Source organism: Mastomys coucha, unplaced genomic scaffold (genome assembly GCF_008632895.1).
Source record: "Mastomys coucha isolate ucsf_1 unplaced genomic scaffold, UCSF_Mcou_1 pScaffold22, whole genome shotgun sequence".
NCBI lineage: Eukaryota > Metazoa > Chordata > Mammalia > Rodentia > Muridae > Mastomys > Mastomys coucha.
Window position 1 is genome coordinate 181,255,917 of NW_022196905.1, and position 17,613 is coordinate 181,273,529.

General features: G+C 38.5%; 1 protein-coding gene across 1 annotated transcript in view; it reads left to right on the top strand.

Moving 5' to 3' along the window:
• The window catches only part of Vps37a (VPS37A subunit of ESCRT-I), a 38,092-nt gene that overhangs the window by 4,868 nt on the left and 15,611 nt on the right, over nt 1-17,613 (top strand). The window contains exons 2-4 of the mRNA XM_031339584.1: nt 6,946-7,020; nt 8,477-8,591; nt 9,450-9,550. Coding sequence (XP_031195444.1) covers nt 6,946-7,020; nt 8,477-8,591; nt 9,450-9,550 — 291 coding nt within the window. The remainder of the gene's footprint in view (nt 1-6,945; nt 7,021-8,476; nt 8,592-9,449; nt 9,551-17,613) is intronic.

A 17,613-nucleotide genomic window follows, 5' to 3' on the forward strand; every position in this document is an offset into this window, starting at 1 on the left:
GTGGTTCTCAACCTTCTTAATGCTGCTACCCTCCGATGCAGGTCCTCATGTTATGGTGACCCCAACCATAAAATTATTTTTGTTGCTACTTCATAACTGTAAGTTTGCTACCTTTGTGAATTGTAACGTAAATATCTGTGTTTTCTGATGGTCATAGACGATCCCTGTGAAAGGGTCATTCAGTCCCCAGAGGGATAAAGCCAGGTTGAGAACTGCTGGAATAGAAGCTTTGTAACGAAACTGTCCTAGATTTCTGGTTGTAGTTCTAACACGTACTAGATGCACAGTCTGTTTGTAAAACATTCACCTACTCCAATTACCCAATTTCTGTCTGTGGTTCTTAAACATAATCCCAGTGCTGGGGATGAATGCGGGTTAGATATGGATCACAGTCCTTTTTGATTACTCAGACCTAAATCCTGCAGCTTCTCTTGAGAGTAAGCTTTTGTGCAGTCATTACTTACAGCTTTAAGCGTTATTATTTGTTCATAGTGAAAGGCTTTAGCCCTAACCCTTTAGCTCACTGGTTTCTAGTAAGCCTTTCTACACATTTTACTCTCGGTTTGTAAGATTCACAAACATCAAACCATAATAAACTTGTTGTAATAAGAGGATATATGTTATCTTTTAACCTATTCTATTATTTTTATTGAAGGATTCATATTCAGTATTTAAATCTGAAACTTTATGTTAAAGTTTCCAAGTCTCCAATATTCTTTTGAAAGACTTTATTTTTGGAGCATCAAAGTTAAATTTAACGCATACCCCTAACCCCCATCATGACTCTTCTAACTTTTCTTTTAAAAATAGGAACATCTGGCAACAATCTTTATATAAAAACATTTACTTCAAGTTAACAGTAAATGTCCTCTGTGCTAGGCTGGCCTCATCCCATTTACCATTCTCTACTGTATAAGCAAAGCAGCTGTAGATTCACAGGCATTCCCTAACCACTATAGGCATTTGAGGTTAACTTGTTGCAATAAAATGTTTCATAAGAGGAAGAATAAGGAGATGTTGAGCTCCCCATAGGCCTCCCTCAAAAGGGGTCAGCCAATCATGGGCTAAAATCTCAGCTGTGAACTAAAATTAAGCTACTAAAAAGTAGAGTCTTTGTATGACTGTACCTAAAACAGTGTGGAAAGGCCACTGGAACTGGTTAGGAAGAAATTGGAGCAAGGGCTTGTGACAGCCTAGGATCGTTTAGATAGAACTTAGTGGGTACCTGGTAGGCATTCAGAAGACCAGACTGTTGATAGAGAAATGCAGAGACAGTAGAAGTCCAGCTGATGAGGTAGGAACTATAGATTATCTGGCCAGAGGCAATCACCAAGCAGAAACTTGGCTTTCTGGAAACTTTATGGGAAACTGAGCTTAAAATGAATGGAGTAGTGTTTTTGATGTAGGAAAGCATTCAGGCAGCAGGATGGATACTCTTGAGAGCAAACACATTTGGAAGAAAAAATTGGGAAATTTTGAGACTAGTCAGAAAGGAGCGTGTTTAAAGGTATAACCAGAAGCTACCACACATGGTGGGAGTCCCAGCTTTCAGCAGACAGAGGCGGGAACACCATATGTTTAAGGCCTACCTAGAAAACATGGTATAACCTTTTCTCAGAAGTAGAAACAAAAAAATGTAGTAAAGGTTTAGTTGTTAAAGAGATTAACCTCATTAAATCAAATACTCCAAGTGTTGCTCACTGAGACAGGAGGAGGTTTCCACTGCTGACAAGCTTGCCCTGTTTCCTGGCCCACGGTGAGGCAGCACATGGTGACAGCAGAGGGTTGCACAACTGTTCCCTCAATAACAAGGTTAAAAACAGAATCAGAAACTCTAGTCCTATAATCTTCTTTAAGGCACATGCTTCCAGTAACCTAAATCCCTCAGTCAGTGGGCTGGCCACTTTGTAAGCCTCACTTTTCCAGTACCAGTGCTGGGACCAAGCCTTGTGACCCAGGCCTTTGGAGAACGTTTCCAACCTAAACTGTAGCAGGTGCTCTGTTTATTCTGCATGTGAAGCTTTTTCAAGAGTGTGTTCTTCAATCCCCTTTTCCTTGTTGCTAAGTCTTAGTTGACTTTTGAATGTACTCCAGTGAAGTTTTCCCACTCTGTTCTCTGCCAGTGTCTTCTGTGTCCATGGTCATTATCCTATGTGTTTAGAACATTGCTGAAAAGATATATGAAATAAGTGGGTGGATTTCACACAGTTCTGAAAACAAACAAAATCAAGCAGTTGACTTTAGAATTTCTTATATCCATCCATGTTCTCCAGGAGACCGGTTTAGCTGAGGTATTTTCCAAATACCACATACCATTTACTTAAGTTATCTATTTAAAATTCTTCGTTTTTCATGTTCATATCCACGGCATATTTATACTGCTATATGTTCATGCTTATTAATTTATTCTTATGAAGATATTAAGCAAACAAATTTGAAATCTTCTATTTGTTTCTTTGAGGTTTGTTTTGTTTTTGTTTTCTGGTTTGTTGAGTCAGGTTCCTACCTTCTAATATTTTTTTCCGTTTGAAAACTTTTTGATGCTCTTATTTCTGCTTTTGAGATTTCTTTCTACTTGTTTGTGGTTTCTTTATCTGTTCACTCTAACTTGCCTGTGGTAAAGAAGGGAAAAGAATGGCTATTCCTATACTGGGCGAGAGTCAGTAACTTCCTACCGCACATCTCAGAAGTCTGTCAGCATGCTCTCTCATGCAGATGTCTCTACTCCATGCACTGGAATAAGCACAGAAAAGAGAAAGTGCCTTCCCTCAGACAGCATATTATTGTACCTCACACTGCACCTCACTTTGCATTAGTCCTATGTGTAGGGGTGAAGGTACTTTATCCTTTAAAAAAGCTGTCACTTGTTGCCCTATCTTGTGTGACCAGGCTGGCCTTGACAGTGGTGATCCTCCTGCCTCTTCCTCCCAAGGGTTGAGATTATAGGCATGCACCACCTGCCTGCATTTCACGTTTTATCTTGCAGGCATCCTCACATTTTCAGGTCTGCTTATGGTAATATTTGCTTTTCATGCTGTCAATGATTTACTTTTTAGAAATTATTTGTTTTTTTTTTAAAGATTTATATGGTGAATGAAAATTATCCTTTTGAGAGGTTTACTTATGAATGATCATTTGAAATACCTAGTACTGTGAGAGTAGATGTGGTGTGTTGAACTGTTCTTTCCAAGAGTCACCCAACTTTCCCACCAAGCTATATGCTGCTATAGAGACATAGCCATTCAGTATTCCCATTTTCCTGAAGATTATTGGGTACATGGTATCTGTTCAGTTTTACTATATTTAGAGAAATCCTTATTAACAGTAAGTAGAAACAAAACAATAAACAATTGCTTATTTTTTAAAGTCAACTTTTAGCCATAGCTAATATGTTTTTTGGATTCATGTTTAGAAACTACCAAAATGTGTGGCCAATATTCTGACTAACAGAAGTTTGAAAAAATTATAGATTTGCTTCTTTTATGAGAGTTTTAGGAGTGTTTTGCCTACATGCATGTAAGTGCATCACATGTGTGCATGGTACTCACAGTGAGAAAAAGGCATTGGATCCCCTGGAACTGTAGTTAAGAAATGGCTGTGAGCTGCCATGTGGGTGCTTGGGACTGAATTCAACTCCTCTACAGCAGGAAGAAGTGCTGATCTTAACTGCTGAGCCATCTCTGCAGACCAAACATTTTTGTACTGTAGATTTATAGCTCCAAAGATTTAGAAACACTTGAAGTAAAACTTTAGTGGTAGGGCACTCACTCCCTTCTATGCGCAAGGCCCTTCAAGTTTTCCCCTTTCTACATTAGTGTCTACTGCTGTTGTCCTTGTTAGCCTCTTGTTTAGCTGATTGTTATAATGAGTGAAACTTCCCTGTCATTTCTAGGAGACATTACAGCAGATTTTCTGGTTCTCTGGCTCTTACAATCTTCCTGCTTCCTCTTCCAAGACATTCCCTGAGCCTGCGGTGCAGAAGTTGTGTTGTAGATCCATCCACTTGGGCTGAGTACCCCAAGATCAGTTGTTCCATGCATTTTGACCTTTCTCCAATAGCTTGTGTTTATTGCATTGATGAGGGGTGAGTGCTTCACATATGTGTGGAAATAAGGATAAGTGTTTAGAATGTAGTTAGGAACTATCCTGGTTTAGTAAAGTGGAGGTAGTAGGTTTTCCACTGAGACCCATGGCAGCACTAGCCTGGGTTGTTGCTAGGTTCCAGGACTGGCATGATTTCTCTGGTACTGAGCAAGCCTTAGGTCTAATTCAGCAGCTGTAGGTTAGCGCCACGGTCTGAGTTCCACTATTGTACCTTATGGATGTCTTGACATGTTGGTTATGATTGTGATTTATAAGTCTCACAGCTGGACAGGACTATGATTGTTTCCCTATTAAGTCTATTAAGAAACACAGCATCTTATATGTGGGGGTGGAGGGTATGGGACAGGCAGAGTCAGCAGAAAGCTATCGTAATGAGACAAAGTCAGCAGGAAGCTAATCAAGCAATATTGTACAAAAAGAACACAGGATCTCTCAAGTGTGTCACAAACTGAACATAGAATGGCCTTGGGACTGGTAACCATAGCCCTTTTAGGGGAGGAGTTGGGTTCCCAGGATCAGAAGTTGGAGCTCTTCCCCTACTCCCTAAGGCCTGGCTGCAGGCCATCACTGGCCTTGCCATGCATATTCCTAGGTTTAGACAAGGAACTACATTCCTTCTCCATACATCAGGGCCTTAGGAAAACCATTGGCTCACCCTGGCTTCCAATACCTGTTGCTAAAGACACCATATGCTTGAGTCATAGAACAAAGAAAAATCATTCTGGTCTGGAAGCTTCCTCCCTCTGGTTAGTATTCCTAACTCTAGAAGGTTCTACAAATGCTACGGAAGGAGAAAAGTAACCATCAAATTTCCTACCTATATCTTGTTAGTGACAACATCATTCCATAGAGTATTAGAGGGAAAAGCTTATTTACATCCGAACTATCCATAGCTTCATCCCAGTTGTGGTGGTTTAAATGAGAATGGCTCCCATAGGCTCATGTGTGTCAATGCTTGATCCTTAGTTGATGGTGGAAGAATTAGGAGGTATGGCTTTCTAGCAGTGTTTCTCAACCTGTGGGTTGACAACCCTTTGGGGTTGAATGACCCTTTCACAGGGGTCACTTAGGAGTATTGAAAAACAGTTATTTACATTATGATTCATCATAGCAAAATTACAGTTATGAAGTAACAGTGAAAATAATTTTTCAGTTGGAGGTCACCACAGCCTGAGGAACCATATTAAAGGGTTGCAGTATTGAGAAGGCTGAGAACCACTGCTCTAAGAAGTATACCATCGGAGTGGGAATTTGAGGTTTCGGAAGTTCCACGTCAGGGCCAGTGTCTCTCTGCCTTCTGCCATAGTCCCCACCATGGTGATCAGTGCTGATCGTCTGAAACTCTGAACAACACCCTATTTAAGTGTTTTGACTTGGTCATGGTGCTGCTTCACAGCAATGTAAAAGTAACACTTAGGACACCAACACATAGGAGCTTTGCAAAGTACATAAGATTTACATACTTGAGGGGCTAGGTTTTTATTAAAGGCTTGAGAATATAATAATCCAATAATGAGGAAAATAAATAAGCTTTATAAGGGCTCTTATTTTGGAATAACTAAAATAACAGGAAATAGTTCATTATGCATTTGCCAGTCCATTCAAAGATTCTTGAATACTAAGTATCAACTACTGAGTACTACTTAGTGTGTTTCCCCTTAGAACTATTATGAATGTCAGCACTTCAGGTGAGTTCCCTAAGGCTCCATATTTCTTAGTAGCTTTTAGTTATAAACATGCCTGTAATCAATAAGATAAATTGCTTGTAGAGTGTCAAATATAAGGGTTTTATATTGGGAACTCTTCTCTGGTAGTGATAACGACACCCAGAGTAGTAGCTCAAACAAGATAAAAGCTTATTTCGATCTCACATAAAAGAAACCTAAGTGAGGCATAGTGACACTTGTTTTTCATCCCAGTACTCAGGGGGCAGAGGCAGATGGATCTCTGTGAGGTCAAGGCCAACCTGTTCTACATTGGGAGTTCAAGAACATTCCAGGCTTTATATATATATAGTAAGACTTGTGTCAAAGAAAAAAAGCAAACAAAAATTTTGCTGACAATTTCATACTCATCACGGAGTCCAGCTACTTGTTTATGTAATTACTGTGTAATGCCTTTGCTCATTTATAGGGTCACTCATGACTCAAAGTGGCTATTACTGTGCAAGCCTGACATCCAAGGGAAGTAGGAAGAAGGCAAGAAGGGCAGACAGGAATCCTAGTAGTTGCTTGTTCTTTCAATTTCACTGTGAGCTGCTTCTCTAGAAGTCCACCTCACTACAACCTACATTTTTATTGGATGGGACTAAAGTATTTAAGAATAGCTAATTACCAGAAAGACTAGAGTGTGGCTGCTCAGAATAAAATCAGGCTTCCTTGTGAAAGAGGAGGAGAGATGGAAAGCAGCCAGCAGCTGTTATCTTGCCACTCTAAGACACATTTATCTGGACTTTTTGGTTTAAGCAATTAAGACCCAGACATTCCCAGCTGTCCGTAAAGTTGATAATGGCAGTTTACAGAACACATGGACTTGTTGGCCCATAATACCCAGAAGGCGTGCAGTTGCTCCTACTAATGATAAGTTGGATAAAGTTATATTAAACCTAACATTAATTTGAGTTTTCCTTACTCCTGGGATAGTTGCGATTATCATTGCCTGAACACTTGGTAAGCCTTTCTAGCCACAGTCGTTTGCTTTCTCCATACAAGTTATAGCAGATCCCACATTCTGCGATTCAAGTTAAGAAGTCTCAGTAGGCTGGAGCATTTAACACTTGCATTCGATATTAATGGCTTGATAACATTGATCTTTTTTCTTTTTCCAAATTTTCTCTTACAGTATAGCTGAAATACAAAAAGATGTGGAATACAGATTGCCTTTCACAGTAAACAACCTGACAATTAACATTAATATGTAAGTAGCGTTGATTTATATTTTTATATATTAGGTTTTAATTTTTGCTTTCTATCTTAACAGCCTAACAATATTAGTCTGTGAATAATTATAATTTATACTTCATGTAATAGGAACTAACTTTTTTTGGTTCGTCTTTTAGTTAATATCAGAAATAAGCTGTTTAAGTGAACTCATTCAAAGTAACTATAACATAAAATAGTGCTAAGCTAGCTTAATGAAATAATAACTGTCATGGCTGATTGCTAACACATTGACATAGAAGGCCTTATTTGATATTAGTTCTCTGAACAAATCTGAGAATGGATATGTAGTGCTGGCAAAAAAATAGTCAACTTTACAAATATAAGTTATGAATCTGTATAGTGGCTTACAAATTAGGATAGAGTAAAGACACATAATAAACGTTAGCAAACACATGCTCAGATTAGTTGACTCCAAAGACCACTTCTTGCCTCTTTTACAAAACTACTTTAAAAATCTTTAGCTATTAAAAAAAATAGACAAAACAAACAAAACTTTTTTCTATATAAATGAATTCATTTTATTTCTCTGCTAGTGCCCAGGTAGAGGTAGGTAGGAGAGGCCAACAAAGTCACGGTCTTCCTGTGTGGGGTTTGGTTTTTTTTTTTGATAATTTTATCAACAAATAATTTCCTTAGCAATATGTAAACAGAGAAGTTTAAAAGGAAATATCCTGAGTGTTCAAAACTTGAAAAACAGTTCTTTATTTAATAAACTTCTATTACAGTGTTTCATAAACTAACCTTAATTTTATAGTACTTAAAACAGTTTGAAGTTTTTTAGTTTTCTGAATTAAGAACTCATTGTTCTTCAAAGTACGTGATTTTACATCAGAATGAGGAGAGAGATGTTAGTGCAGCATTTAAAAGTTACATAAATGAAGGCTTAGTGATAAGTGCAATAGACAGACACACAACACACACACACACACACACAGGTATGTATGTACACATGCACACGCACAGGTATGTATGTACACATGCACACGCACACACGCACACACACGTGCACACGCGCACACACACAGACAGAGCCTTAATCCAAATGAGCAAATAGAGTTTTACATAATTTACTTGATACAAGTTATGACCTAATTTTTAGCTGAGATTTTTTTTTTATTCAGTAAGTTATATTATCTTTGAAATCAATTCATTGACTTGCTAGAAAGGCTATTCTGTAATACATGGTTTCCATATTACACATTAAAAAGAATGTATTGTATTCAATTACTGTATCTTATTGCCAAAACTTAACCTTTTGTATATTTTTAGTCACTCAAAATCTATACCAAGGTACTTCTTACAAAAGAATTAATCCATATAAGTCAATGTGAACATTTAATTTGCTTTTAAGTAACTTTGTTTTAAGATTATGGTCACATGTTGTAATTTTTTTCATTTGTTTGTGATTTCTTGTGTTATTCCTTTTCTAGATTACTTCCTCCACAGTTTCCTCAGGAAAAACCAGTGATTAGTGTTTATCCACCAATAAGACATCACTTAATGGATAGTCAAGGATTATATGTTACCTCTCCATTAGTAAGCAATGTACGTATGTGCTACAGTTTATTTCAGAGTAATAGAATACATTTATTACATTTTTATTATTCTTTTTTTTTTTTTTTTTTTTTTTTTTTTTTTTGATTTTTCGAGACAGGGTTTCTCTGTGTAGCCCTGGCTGTCCTGGAACTCACTCTGTAGACCAGGCTGGCCTCAAACTCAGAAATCTGCCTGCCTCTGCCTCTCAAGTGCTGGGATTAAAGGTGTATGCCACCACCGCCTGGCCATTTTTATTATTTTTGAAATCTGAAATGTACAGACATTTTCATCTTGAAATTAGTAATTTTAAATTTCCCTGGAGAAAACTGTTTACTTTAAGTCTTTGTATACAATGTGGTTGATTAATGGTGATAAGGTAAAACTTAATATACCCCAAGTATTTACCTTTGGACAATCAAATTATTGTGAAGTGTGGGAATATTTTAGCTCCATTATTGATTGAAAAGACTCTTAACCTGATATTTATAGTACTGGTTTTATCAGAAAGTGTTGTAAATCATGTTGATACAGTTTTCTTGTTTTTCTGTTTATTTTTTATTTTATGTGTATGAGTGTTGTGCCTCAAATGTATGTGAACATGAATGCACAGCCCATAGAAGCCAGAGGTCACGCAGAACTGCACTTAATGGATGTGAGCTGTCATGATGGTATGAGGAACTGAACCTGGGGCCTCTGCAAAAACATAAAGTGCTCCTATCCACTGAGCCCTCACTTCAGCCCCCTTTTCTATTTATTCTTGCCTGCAAACATTGGTTAAGATTTAGAATGACATTTAGTCACATGAAATTTTGTTACCACTTTTTGAGAGGGTTTCTATCTATCATTATGTATCACTGTTATTTCCAGTTTACAATGCACTCAGATCTTGGAAAAATTATTCAAAGTCTTTTGGATGAGTTCTGGAAGAATCCTCCAGTTTTAGCTCCTACTTCAACAACATTTCCATAGTAAGTATACGAATAGTATGTAACCTTAGCACATACTTTCATTTATCACAATTAAAAAGTAGCTTAAAGAAATTAAAGGGATGTTTAAATGAGATCTCACCTTTATGCCCATAAGGCCACAGTTTTTAGAAGGCTGTGTCATCTTTTTGTAGTTGACCGTCCACCCACCTTTGTGATGGCAGTAACATGGTGCTATTCTTGAATTTCATATTGGCTAGTACTTATTGGTCTGTTACTGTAATAGATGAAGATTTTAGCTGTTAGAAATTTTCCTCCTCCTCTTAGAGAAATTATATCTTCGTAAGTCTATTTGGTATTTTTGCTACATGACTCTTGAGAATTAAGCATTGCAGAGCCAAGCATTCTTTTTAGCCCTTTTTTGTTCTGTCATGCCAGATAGATGATTTGTAGGTTCTGTGTTTAGTTGGTGGGTTCTTTTGCTTGTTTGTGTGTTTTTTCCTTGTTAGGTACTCTTCGTTTCTGTCTCACAGGTCTCATCCAGTAACATCCCTTTATTTTTTTCCTTTCCTGGTGTGGCTTTAAGAAATGTGAATGAGGTGAAAACTCACTGAAATCTCTTGTCTGGCAATTTTTGTTAGCCAAATATTAAGACCTTAGTGGAGGCCATCAGATATTGCCTTGAGGGTGGCCCGGGTTTCCTCATAGCATGACACATGGAAAGAGGGCACACCAGCCAGTAGAAGCTGTGCTTCTTGTTTAGATCTAGATGTAAGTGGGTGTTGCCATCATCATTTCTGCTTCAGTCTAAGTCCACTCGGCGGGAAAGGTATAGAATTCGTTTCTCACTAATGTGGAAGAATTGAAGAAAAGCCTGTGTTTGTGGGGAGTGTGCACTGGAAATCTTGCAATAACTATTTTAAAAAACACAGTCTGAGCTGGGTAGTGGTGGCATATGCCTTTAGTCCCGGTATTTGGGAGGCAGAGGCAGGTGGATTTCTGAGTTCGAGGCCAGCCTGGTCTACAGAGTGAGTTCCAGGACAGCCAAGGCTACACAGAGAAACCCTGTCTTGAAAAAAACAAAAACAAACAAAAAAAAAAAACTAACTAAAAAACCACAGTCTGTCATAGCTCTGATCACTAGAGTTCATCTCTGTCCTATATGCAAAACCACGTCCAGGCTTTCACAATAGTTTTCCACAGTTCTTATAGACTGAGGCTCATGCTTAGATTTGACTTTCATTATCTAAAACGTGCTGAGGTATAGCAGAGGTTCTTCAGTTGTGTTCCTCAAGAACAGCTCTTAGGCTGAAGAATGGTGGATTAAAGTGACAAGATCACCATCCCACACATAGAAGCATGCACTGGTAACAAGCCTGTGACACTTACTGTAGGACCCTACCTACCCATCACAGAGAAATGCAGGGATTCTGACACCCCGCTGGGCTCACTGCTTTGATGGAGTGATGGTTTTCCTTGTGGCAATGACCCTTCATGAAGTAAAGCTGGATTTGGTTCTACATTTGGACCATTGTTTCCATCAGATACACACTATGATTTAGTGGTTCAGCTCAAATATAGTCTTGCCTTGGTTGTGTGAAGCCCTGATTCTGTTAGAAAGATGAAAGGAGGAAAGAGAAATGGCACCAGATATGTTTTCTTTTTATTTTTAAGTGTGTATCATAGTTAAGATTTCTGTTGTTGGAATGAAAATACTTTGATCAAAAAGCAAGTTGAGGAGGAAAGGGTTTATTCATCTTACACTTTGACATCATAGTCAATCATTGGAGGAAGTCAGTGTCGGGGGCCAGCCTCAACACTGGATTGGAGTTCTCAACTGGAAGCAGGGATGTCTTGAAGGCGCATAATAAACAGACATCGACTACTGTACAGTACAAGCTGACAGGCAGTTTTTCAAGGCTTAAAGTTGCTCTCCTCTCATTCTCCCCCAGCTTAAGCCTGCACACACTCTGCATTCTCCTGTGCACGCTGCTTTTCTCCTGTTTGCTTTCTTTTCTTGAACTCCCACACCCCTACACACCTCTGTGTGTTCCTCTTTCACTTACATACACACTCTTCACACACATCTCACACACACTCTCCTTTCATTCACACACACACAGTCTTCACACACATCTCACACACATCACCCGCATTCTCCTTTCACTCACTCACGCACGTGCACACACACACACTCACACACACACACTCTTCTCACGTTCTCTCCACTCACACACACCTCATGCACACCTCACTTGCTCTTCACTTGCTCTCTCACCTTTTTCTTGCCCCAGACTTCTATTGATTCTTCAAAAGCAGGTAGAAAAAAAAAGACATTGTATAATCATTGCCAAATTAAATTCAAAAGAATAACCACATCCCACAAAAAATCAAGAATTACAATTGTTCCCAAAACTTTCAAGCTTCCCCTATTCCCAGGCCTGTGGCCAAAATAATAATAATTGCAAACTTATCATTACTTAAACTTTACCTTTCGACTTACTATACTTTAGAACTCAGAGCTCCGAGGTCAGCTACTTGCATTTTCTTGTGAAGCTCTAGTGATAAATGACATGGGCAAAGCTGCCAAGCAGTGGCCATAGAGAGTCAAGTTAACTCAGTAGTTCTGCCAACTTTCTGCTTCTGCACATTGCACACAATGACTCTCCTAAGCATTTCAGTGTTTTGACTTAGTTTTACTAGTATATAATTTTATGTATTCCATACTTGCTTATCCAGGAACCACTCTTAAATGTTGTGCAAAAGTTATTTCATAACTTCAATAGTTTAATTTTCCTTTCTTGCAGTCCCAATGTTGGTTCTATTTCACTTTCTAATAATTTCTTAAACTTTCTTTGCAAGTCTAACATTAATCTGGAAATGCCATTGTGCAGTTATTACATTGTTTCTAAGGTGAGAGCCCACAGCAAGCACCTGGGCCGTTAGGACTGTGCTGTGCAGTGCCCCATGCCTCAATTTTTAATTGTTTTAGAATTGTTACATCAAAGAACATCTAGTTTCACAGAATTCATGAGAGCAGAAGGAGAAAAAAATAGGAAAGTCTATTATAATAGAATAATATGCAACAAAGGCCAACTGAAAAGCAGTCACACACAAATGAAATCTATACAGCCACTGTCCAGGGCTAAGGTTAGGAGAAATGGGAACAACTGTTTTTAACAAAGAGCTGCTGCAGGCTACTGTGATGTCTCCATCCCGGCCACCTGCAGGCAGTCTCTTATTTCAGATGGCGGGTCCCCTGGAGGGATGTGTCTCCTGCTTCTCAGGGTCCCAGTTGCCATCTTTTTTAACAAGGGCTTCTGAGATGTCTCCATCCCAGCCTGCTGCAGACAGACCCTGTTATGGTGTGCTCTCCGGAGCAAGTCAGGACAGGAACTCAAGCACAGCTAGAACCTAGAGGCAGGAGCTGATGCAGAGGCCGTGGAGAGGTACTTCCCATGGCTTGCTCAGCCTGCTTTCTTAAAGAACCCAGGACCACAGGACCACCAGCCCAGGGATGGCACCAACCACAATGGGCTGCCCCCCCCAATTGATCACTTATTGAGAAAATGTCTTACAACTGGGTCTCATGGTAGCATTTCCTCAATTGAGGTTCCTTCCTCTCTGATGACTCTAGTTGTGTCAAGTTGACATACAAAGCCAGCCAGTAAAGTATGTGTGTATGTGTTAACGTGTGCGTGTGCATGCATGTATGTATGTATGTATGCATGCATGCACATGACCATGTATACGTGCAGGCCAGAGGTTGATGTCAGATTATCTTCCTCATTGGAGGTCTCATCTTATTTTTGATTCAGAGTTTCTCACTAAATCTTGAGCTTATCAGTTGGCTAGCTGGACTGGCCAGTGAGCTCCATGAATCCTCATCTCCCATTGCTCACCCATCATTCAGTACTAGGGTTACAGTGTCTCGGGCTACAGATGTATGTCTCTGTGCCCAGATTTTAAATAGGTGCTGGGAATAATAGTTTAAGTCTTCATGCTTATGCACCAAGCACTTACTGACTGGGCCATTTTACCAAGGTAGACACCAGATATATTAATGAGTTTAGAATCTATAAGGAAGAATCTGTATAAAGTAGAGAGCAGTGTTTTCAAGAGAGCACTACCTAAAATCTGAAATGTGCTAATATCAAAGGCATATCAAAGCTATTTCTCATTTTTAAGTCTCAATGTTTATCTTTCAAGATAAAATGCCTGTCACAATTCCTAACTCACATGCCTTTTAAGCTTTGCCACTTCTCCATCAAGAAGAGAAGCATGTTTTCTTTCCTCAAATCTGGTCAGTAATCAATATAAGTGTGTGTGTGTGTGTGTGTGTGTGTGTGTGTGTGTGTGTGTGTGTGTGACAGACAGACATAAACAGTCAGTCAGAGAAAGACTGTCTCCCAGTCTGCCATCAGGGACAGAGGCACTTCTGCTGCCATAGGCACTGACCTGTATGGGGTTCTCAAGAGACAAACAGCAGAGAAAATAGAGATTTGAGAGTTACAGAGAGTATAGTGTTCTACACCTTTAATACTAGCACTCAAGAGACAGAGGCAGGCTGATCTCCATGAGTAGGAGACCAGTCTGGTTTGTACACTGAGTTCTAGCACCTTGAAAGCTATTTAATGGGCTTATCTCCCTCCCTCTCTCTCCCTCCTCCTTCCCCTTTGTTTTTTTGTTTGTTTGTTTGTTTGTTTTGTTTTTTTTGTTTGTTTGTTTAAGACAGGGTTTCTCCAAGTATCTCTCAATGTCCTGGAGCTCACTTTGTAGACTAGGCTGCTGCCTCTGCCTCCTGAATGCTGGGATTAAAAGTATGCAATACTACTACCCAGCTGAGGCTCATCTTAAAAGGGGAGTTGCATAGAAATGGCAGGAGATGAGGTCATACAGGGAGAGAAATCAGAAAAAGGGAGATCTGGGGCAGGATTCAAAGATATATATCAACAAGGAACATGTAATGAATGTGGCAAGGGAAGGTAGAAGAGAGGCTTAGCCCAGAGCTTAGTTAGCATCTAGACTATAGCAAAAAGTCTCTAGGCAGGCCCACTCAGACAGTAGGTGAGAACTGAGCCAAAGAGTAGAGTGGACTAGAGATGCTAACCACTAGAGATGGCTCTGTAACTGTCTTTTAAATTTCTCTAACTTGTTTTTGTCATAGCGAGTAAAGTAACTCATGCAATTTTTTGTGGGAAGGTAGTGCACCAAGGATCAAACTTAGAAGCAGGCTAGCCCAGCACTCTATGCCTGAGCTGCATCCCTAGCTGCTGTGTGTTTTTTAAATTTTTAGACAATGCCACACTGAGTTCCTAGCCTTGAACTCCTAGTTCTCCTTGTCTCAGCCTCTGAGTAGCTAAGATTAAAAACCTACCTACCACACCAGACTTAGCTAATACATGTGTTTTAATCCATAATTTTTATAATCTGTAGCAAGTATAACTTTTGGGAGGCACCTGGAAATAGAATTATTTTACCCCCTAAGAAAAAAATCTAAAGTATGAGAGAGTTTTGGATGAGCAGGGGTTAAAAACTAGAGATGCTTCTTTTTACTAGAGAAGATGATCATTCAAAAATAAGCTTCATAGTTTAGAAAGTCAACCAACAATGTTTCTTGCAATAATGTGGGTAAAGAAAATGCACCTAGTGAATTGGATGGTCTGTCTAGAGAGATGTCTATATAGTGTTGAAGGTGCTGTTTGACTTGTTGGCTTTAATACGTGGAACAGGAGAGAATGAGCTGCCGAATATATATGAGACAAGACTTCCTGTGATTTAATATCCAGTCTCTCATTCTGCTTTCCCCAAGACTTAGGAGTAAAGTTCAGATCCTTTCAGAGGTGTTAGTAATGAATCCTCCAGGATCCAGGGAGCGCCCTATTAACTGTCCAGTAAGGAAAACACCTAAAAACATTAAGGTGTTATCTCTCAGCAGCCTTGCTGGAAGTCCCATGTAGACATTTCTGACCTTGGTTTGTTATCAGCAGCCTTGCTGGAAGCTCTGACCTTGGTTTGTTGCTATTGTCTGAAAAGCAAAGAAGCTATCAGGTCTTTAAAAAAAAAGCAAAAACAAAACAAAAAAGCCACTCACTGGCAAAAATAGCCCTGCTGTTTCTTCTGTGTGTGCTGGGAGTTGATGCCTGGCTCTATGTGTGTTGTGCCACCTTTACCACTGTGCTGTGGCCCTAACGCACTCTCCTTTTGTCATGACTTTCCTTGTAAATGTGACAGTGCATCTCTTTGAGCTGTCTGGTTTTCTTATGTGCATTTTAATATTGTCCTTGTTTCTAGAAATAGTACTTCGATAAATACTGCAAAATTGTCTTCTCTCCTAGGTATACCCATCTTCACTCACATATACACAGTGCCCATTTATCCGAGCCCTTTCCAGTATGGGATATTGTCAGAAGAGATCTCTGCCTATTTTGTGGGCTTAAAAAAGTTCTTTAGTTTGTTATCTAACAGTTTAATCGCACAATATCCTGTTTAAAGGACATTCATTTTATGGAAGTTTATACCATGTGTCCCCTACTTGCTGTTACCCTTGTTGCTGGGAATTCTTCATGTGTTAGAGAAGTTACTCTTCTGTGTGTGGTAGGGCTTTCAGCTGGTTTGGCCTTATTTGTGTTAGTTAGTAGTTTGCGATGCCGGGGACAGAGCCCACAGCTTTGGGCTTTCTGGGAAATTCTCTACCATTGGCCTTTTTTCTGTGTTATTGGAAGCCTTTTGTTTTGTTTTGTTGTTACAAGTGTAAAATTTCATTTTTTAATAACTTCTGACTTTAGAATTATAATAATCCCTTCATACCTTTTCCACTTTAAGGTCCAAATAGTCCAAAGATTTTTTAGTTCAAGATTTTGAAAACTGAGTCCTTGGTCCTTTAGTTTTTAATCCTATTATGCTTTAAGCACTTGGCTCTTACTTTTTACCAAACATTGCAATATTGTTTTTTTAACTACTCTGTTTCTACTTTAAATTTTAACAACTTGATTCATATTTTAATTCAATTAATCTTCCTTGCTATTCACTAGTACTATGTGTCAATTTTTAAGTTGTTATATATAATTTATTTTGATGTGTGGAAGAGGTAATATCTCTGTAGTCTTTTTCAGATTATTTTCTTTCAGTTCATGAGTATTTTTCATGTAAACTTTTAGAAAATACTTCAAAATCCATAATGAATGTTTTCCTCAAGAAAATTTCCAACTCAGGTTAATTTCTGTCATTAAATAAGATTATAGTAGTTCTTTAAAATTTAGTTCTATATAATTTAGAATTTATACCAATATAAAGTGAAATATTTTAGTAGTTACTTAGGATTATCTCAAATATACCTATAAGTCTCTTTTCTTTATATGACAGTCACTAATAGATCAAATTATTATTAACTCAAATGTATGTATTTGTGCTATTTTTTTTTTTCAGTCTTCATTTAGGCCTGAAATACTCCTCATTCTTGTATTATTTGATTTCTTCCAATTTTTTGTTTATTTTTTTGAGACAAGGTCCTCTTGTCTGGCCTAGAACTAACTATACAGACAGGATGGCCTTGAACTCCTGGAGATTTGCTTGGTTCTATCTAGTGCTGGAATTCAGCTGGTCGTTGAAGCCAGCTTCTTCTCACTTTTAAGGGAGAAATGTGTTAGCTTTAAACCATTCTGGTAAATATTGTCTATCCTACTGCCTGACTGAGTCCCAGGTAAATAATGATTTGCTACTTTTTAAAATATTCATTTGTGTTTATGTACAAATTTGTTTGCAATGTTTTTAACATTCTAATAGCTCATCCATATATTTCATTTTTCTTTTAAAATCTCTAGAAAAACAACCTCAACTTTAAGGTAGATTTTGCCCAACATCAGAAGCCATTTAGCAACATCTACCTGAGTAAATTTTCTGGATTAAATCCCCTCCATAAAGAAACAGAACTAAGAGATGTCACTGGAATACTGACAACTCAATATGACTTTTGATAGACTTTACAGAGAGCAGTGGGATCGGATGCTTTCTAGAGCATTCCTCCTTTTCTTAGAAACCACACTTTTCTGAGGCACTTATACTGTATGACTTAAATAATTTAGTTTAATTATAAAAATCACTTC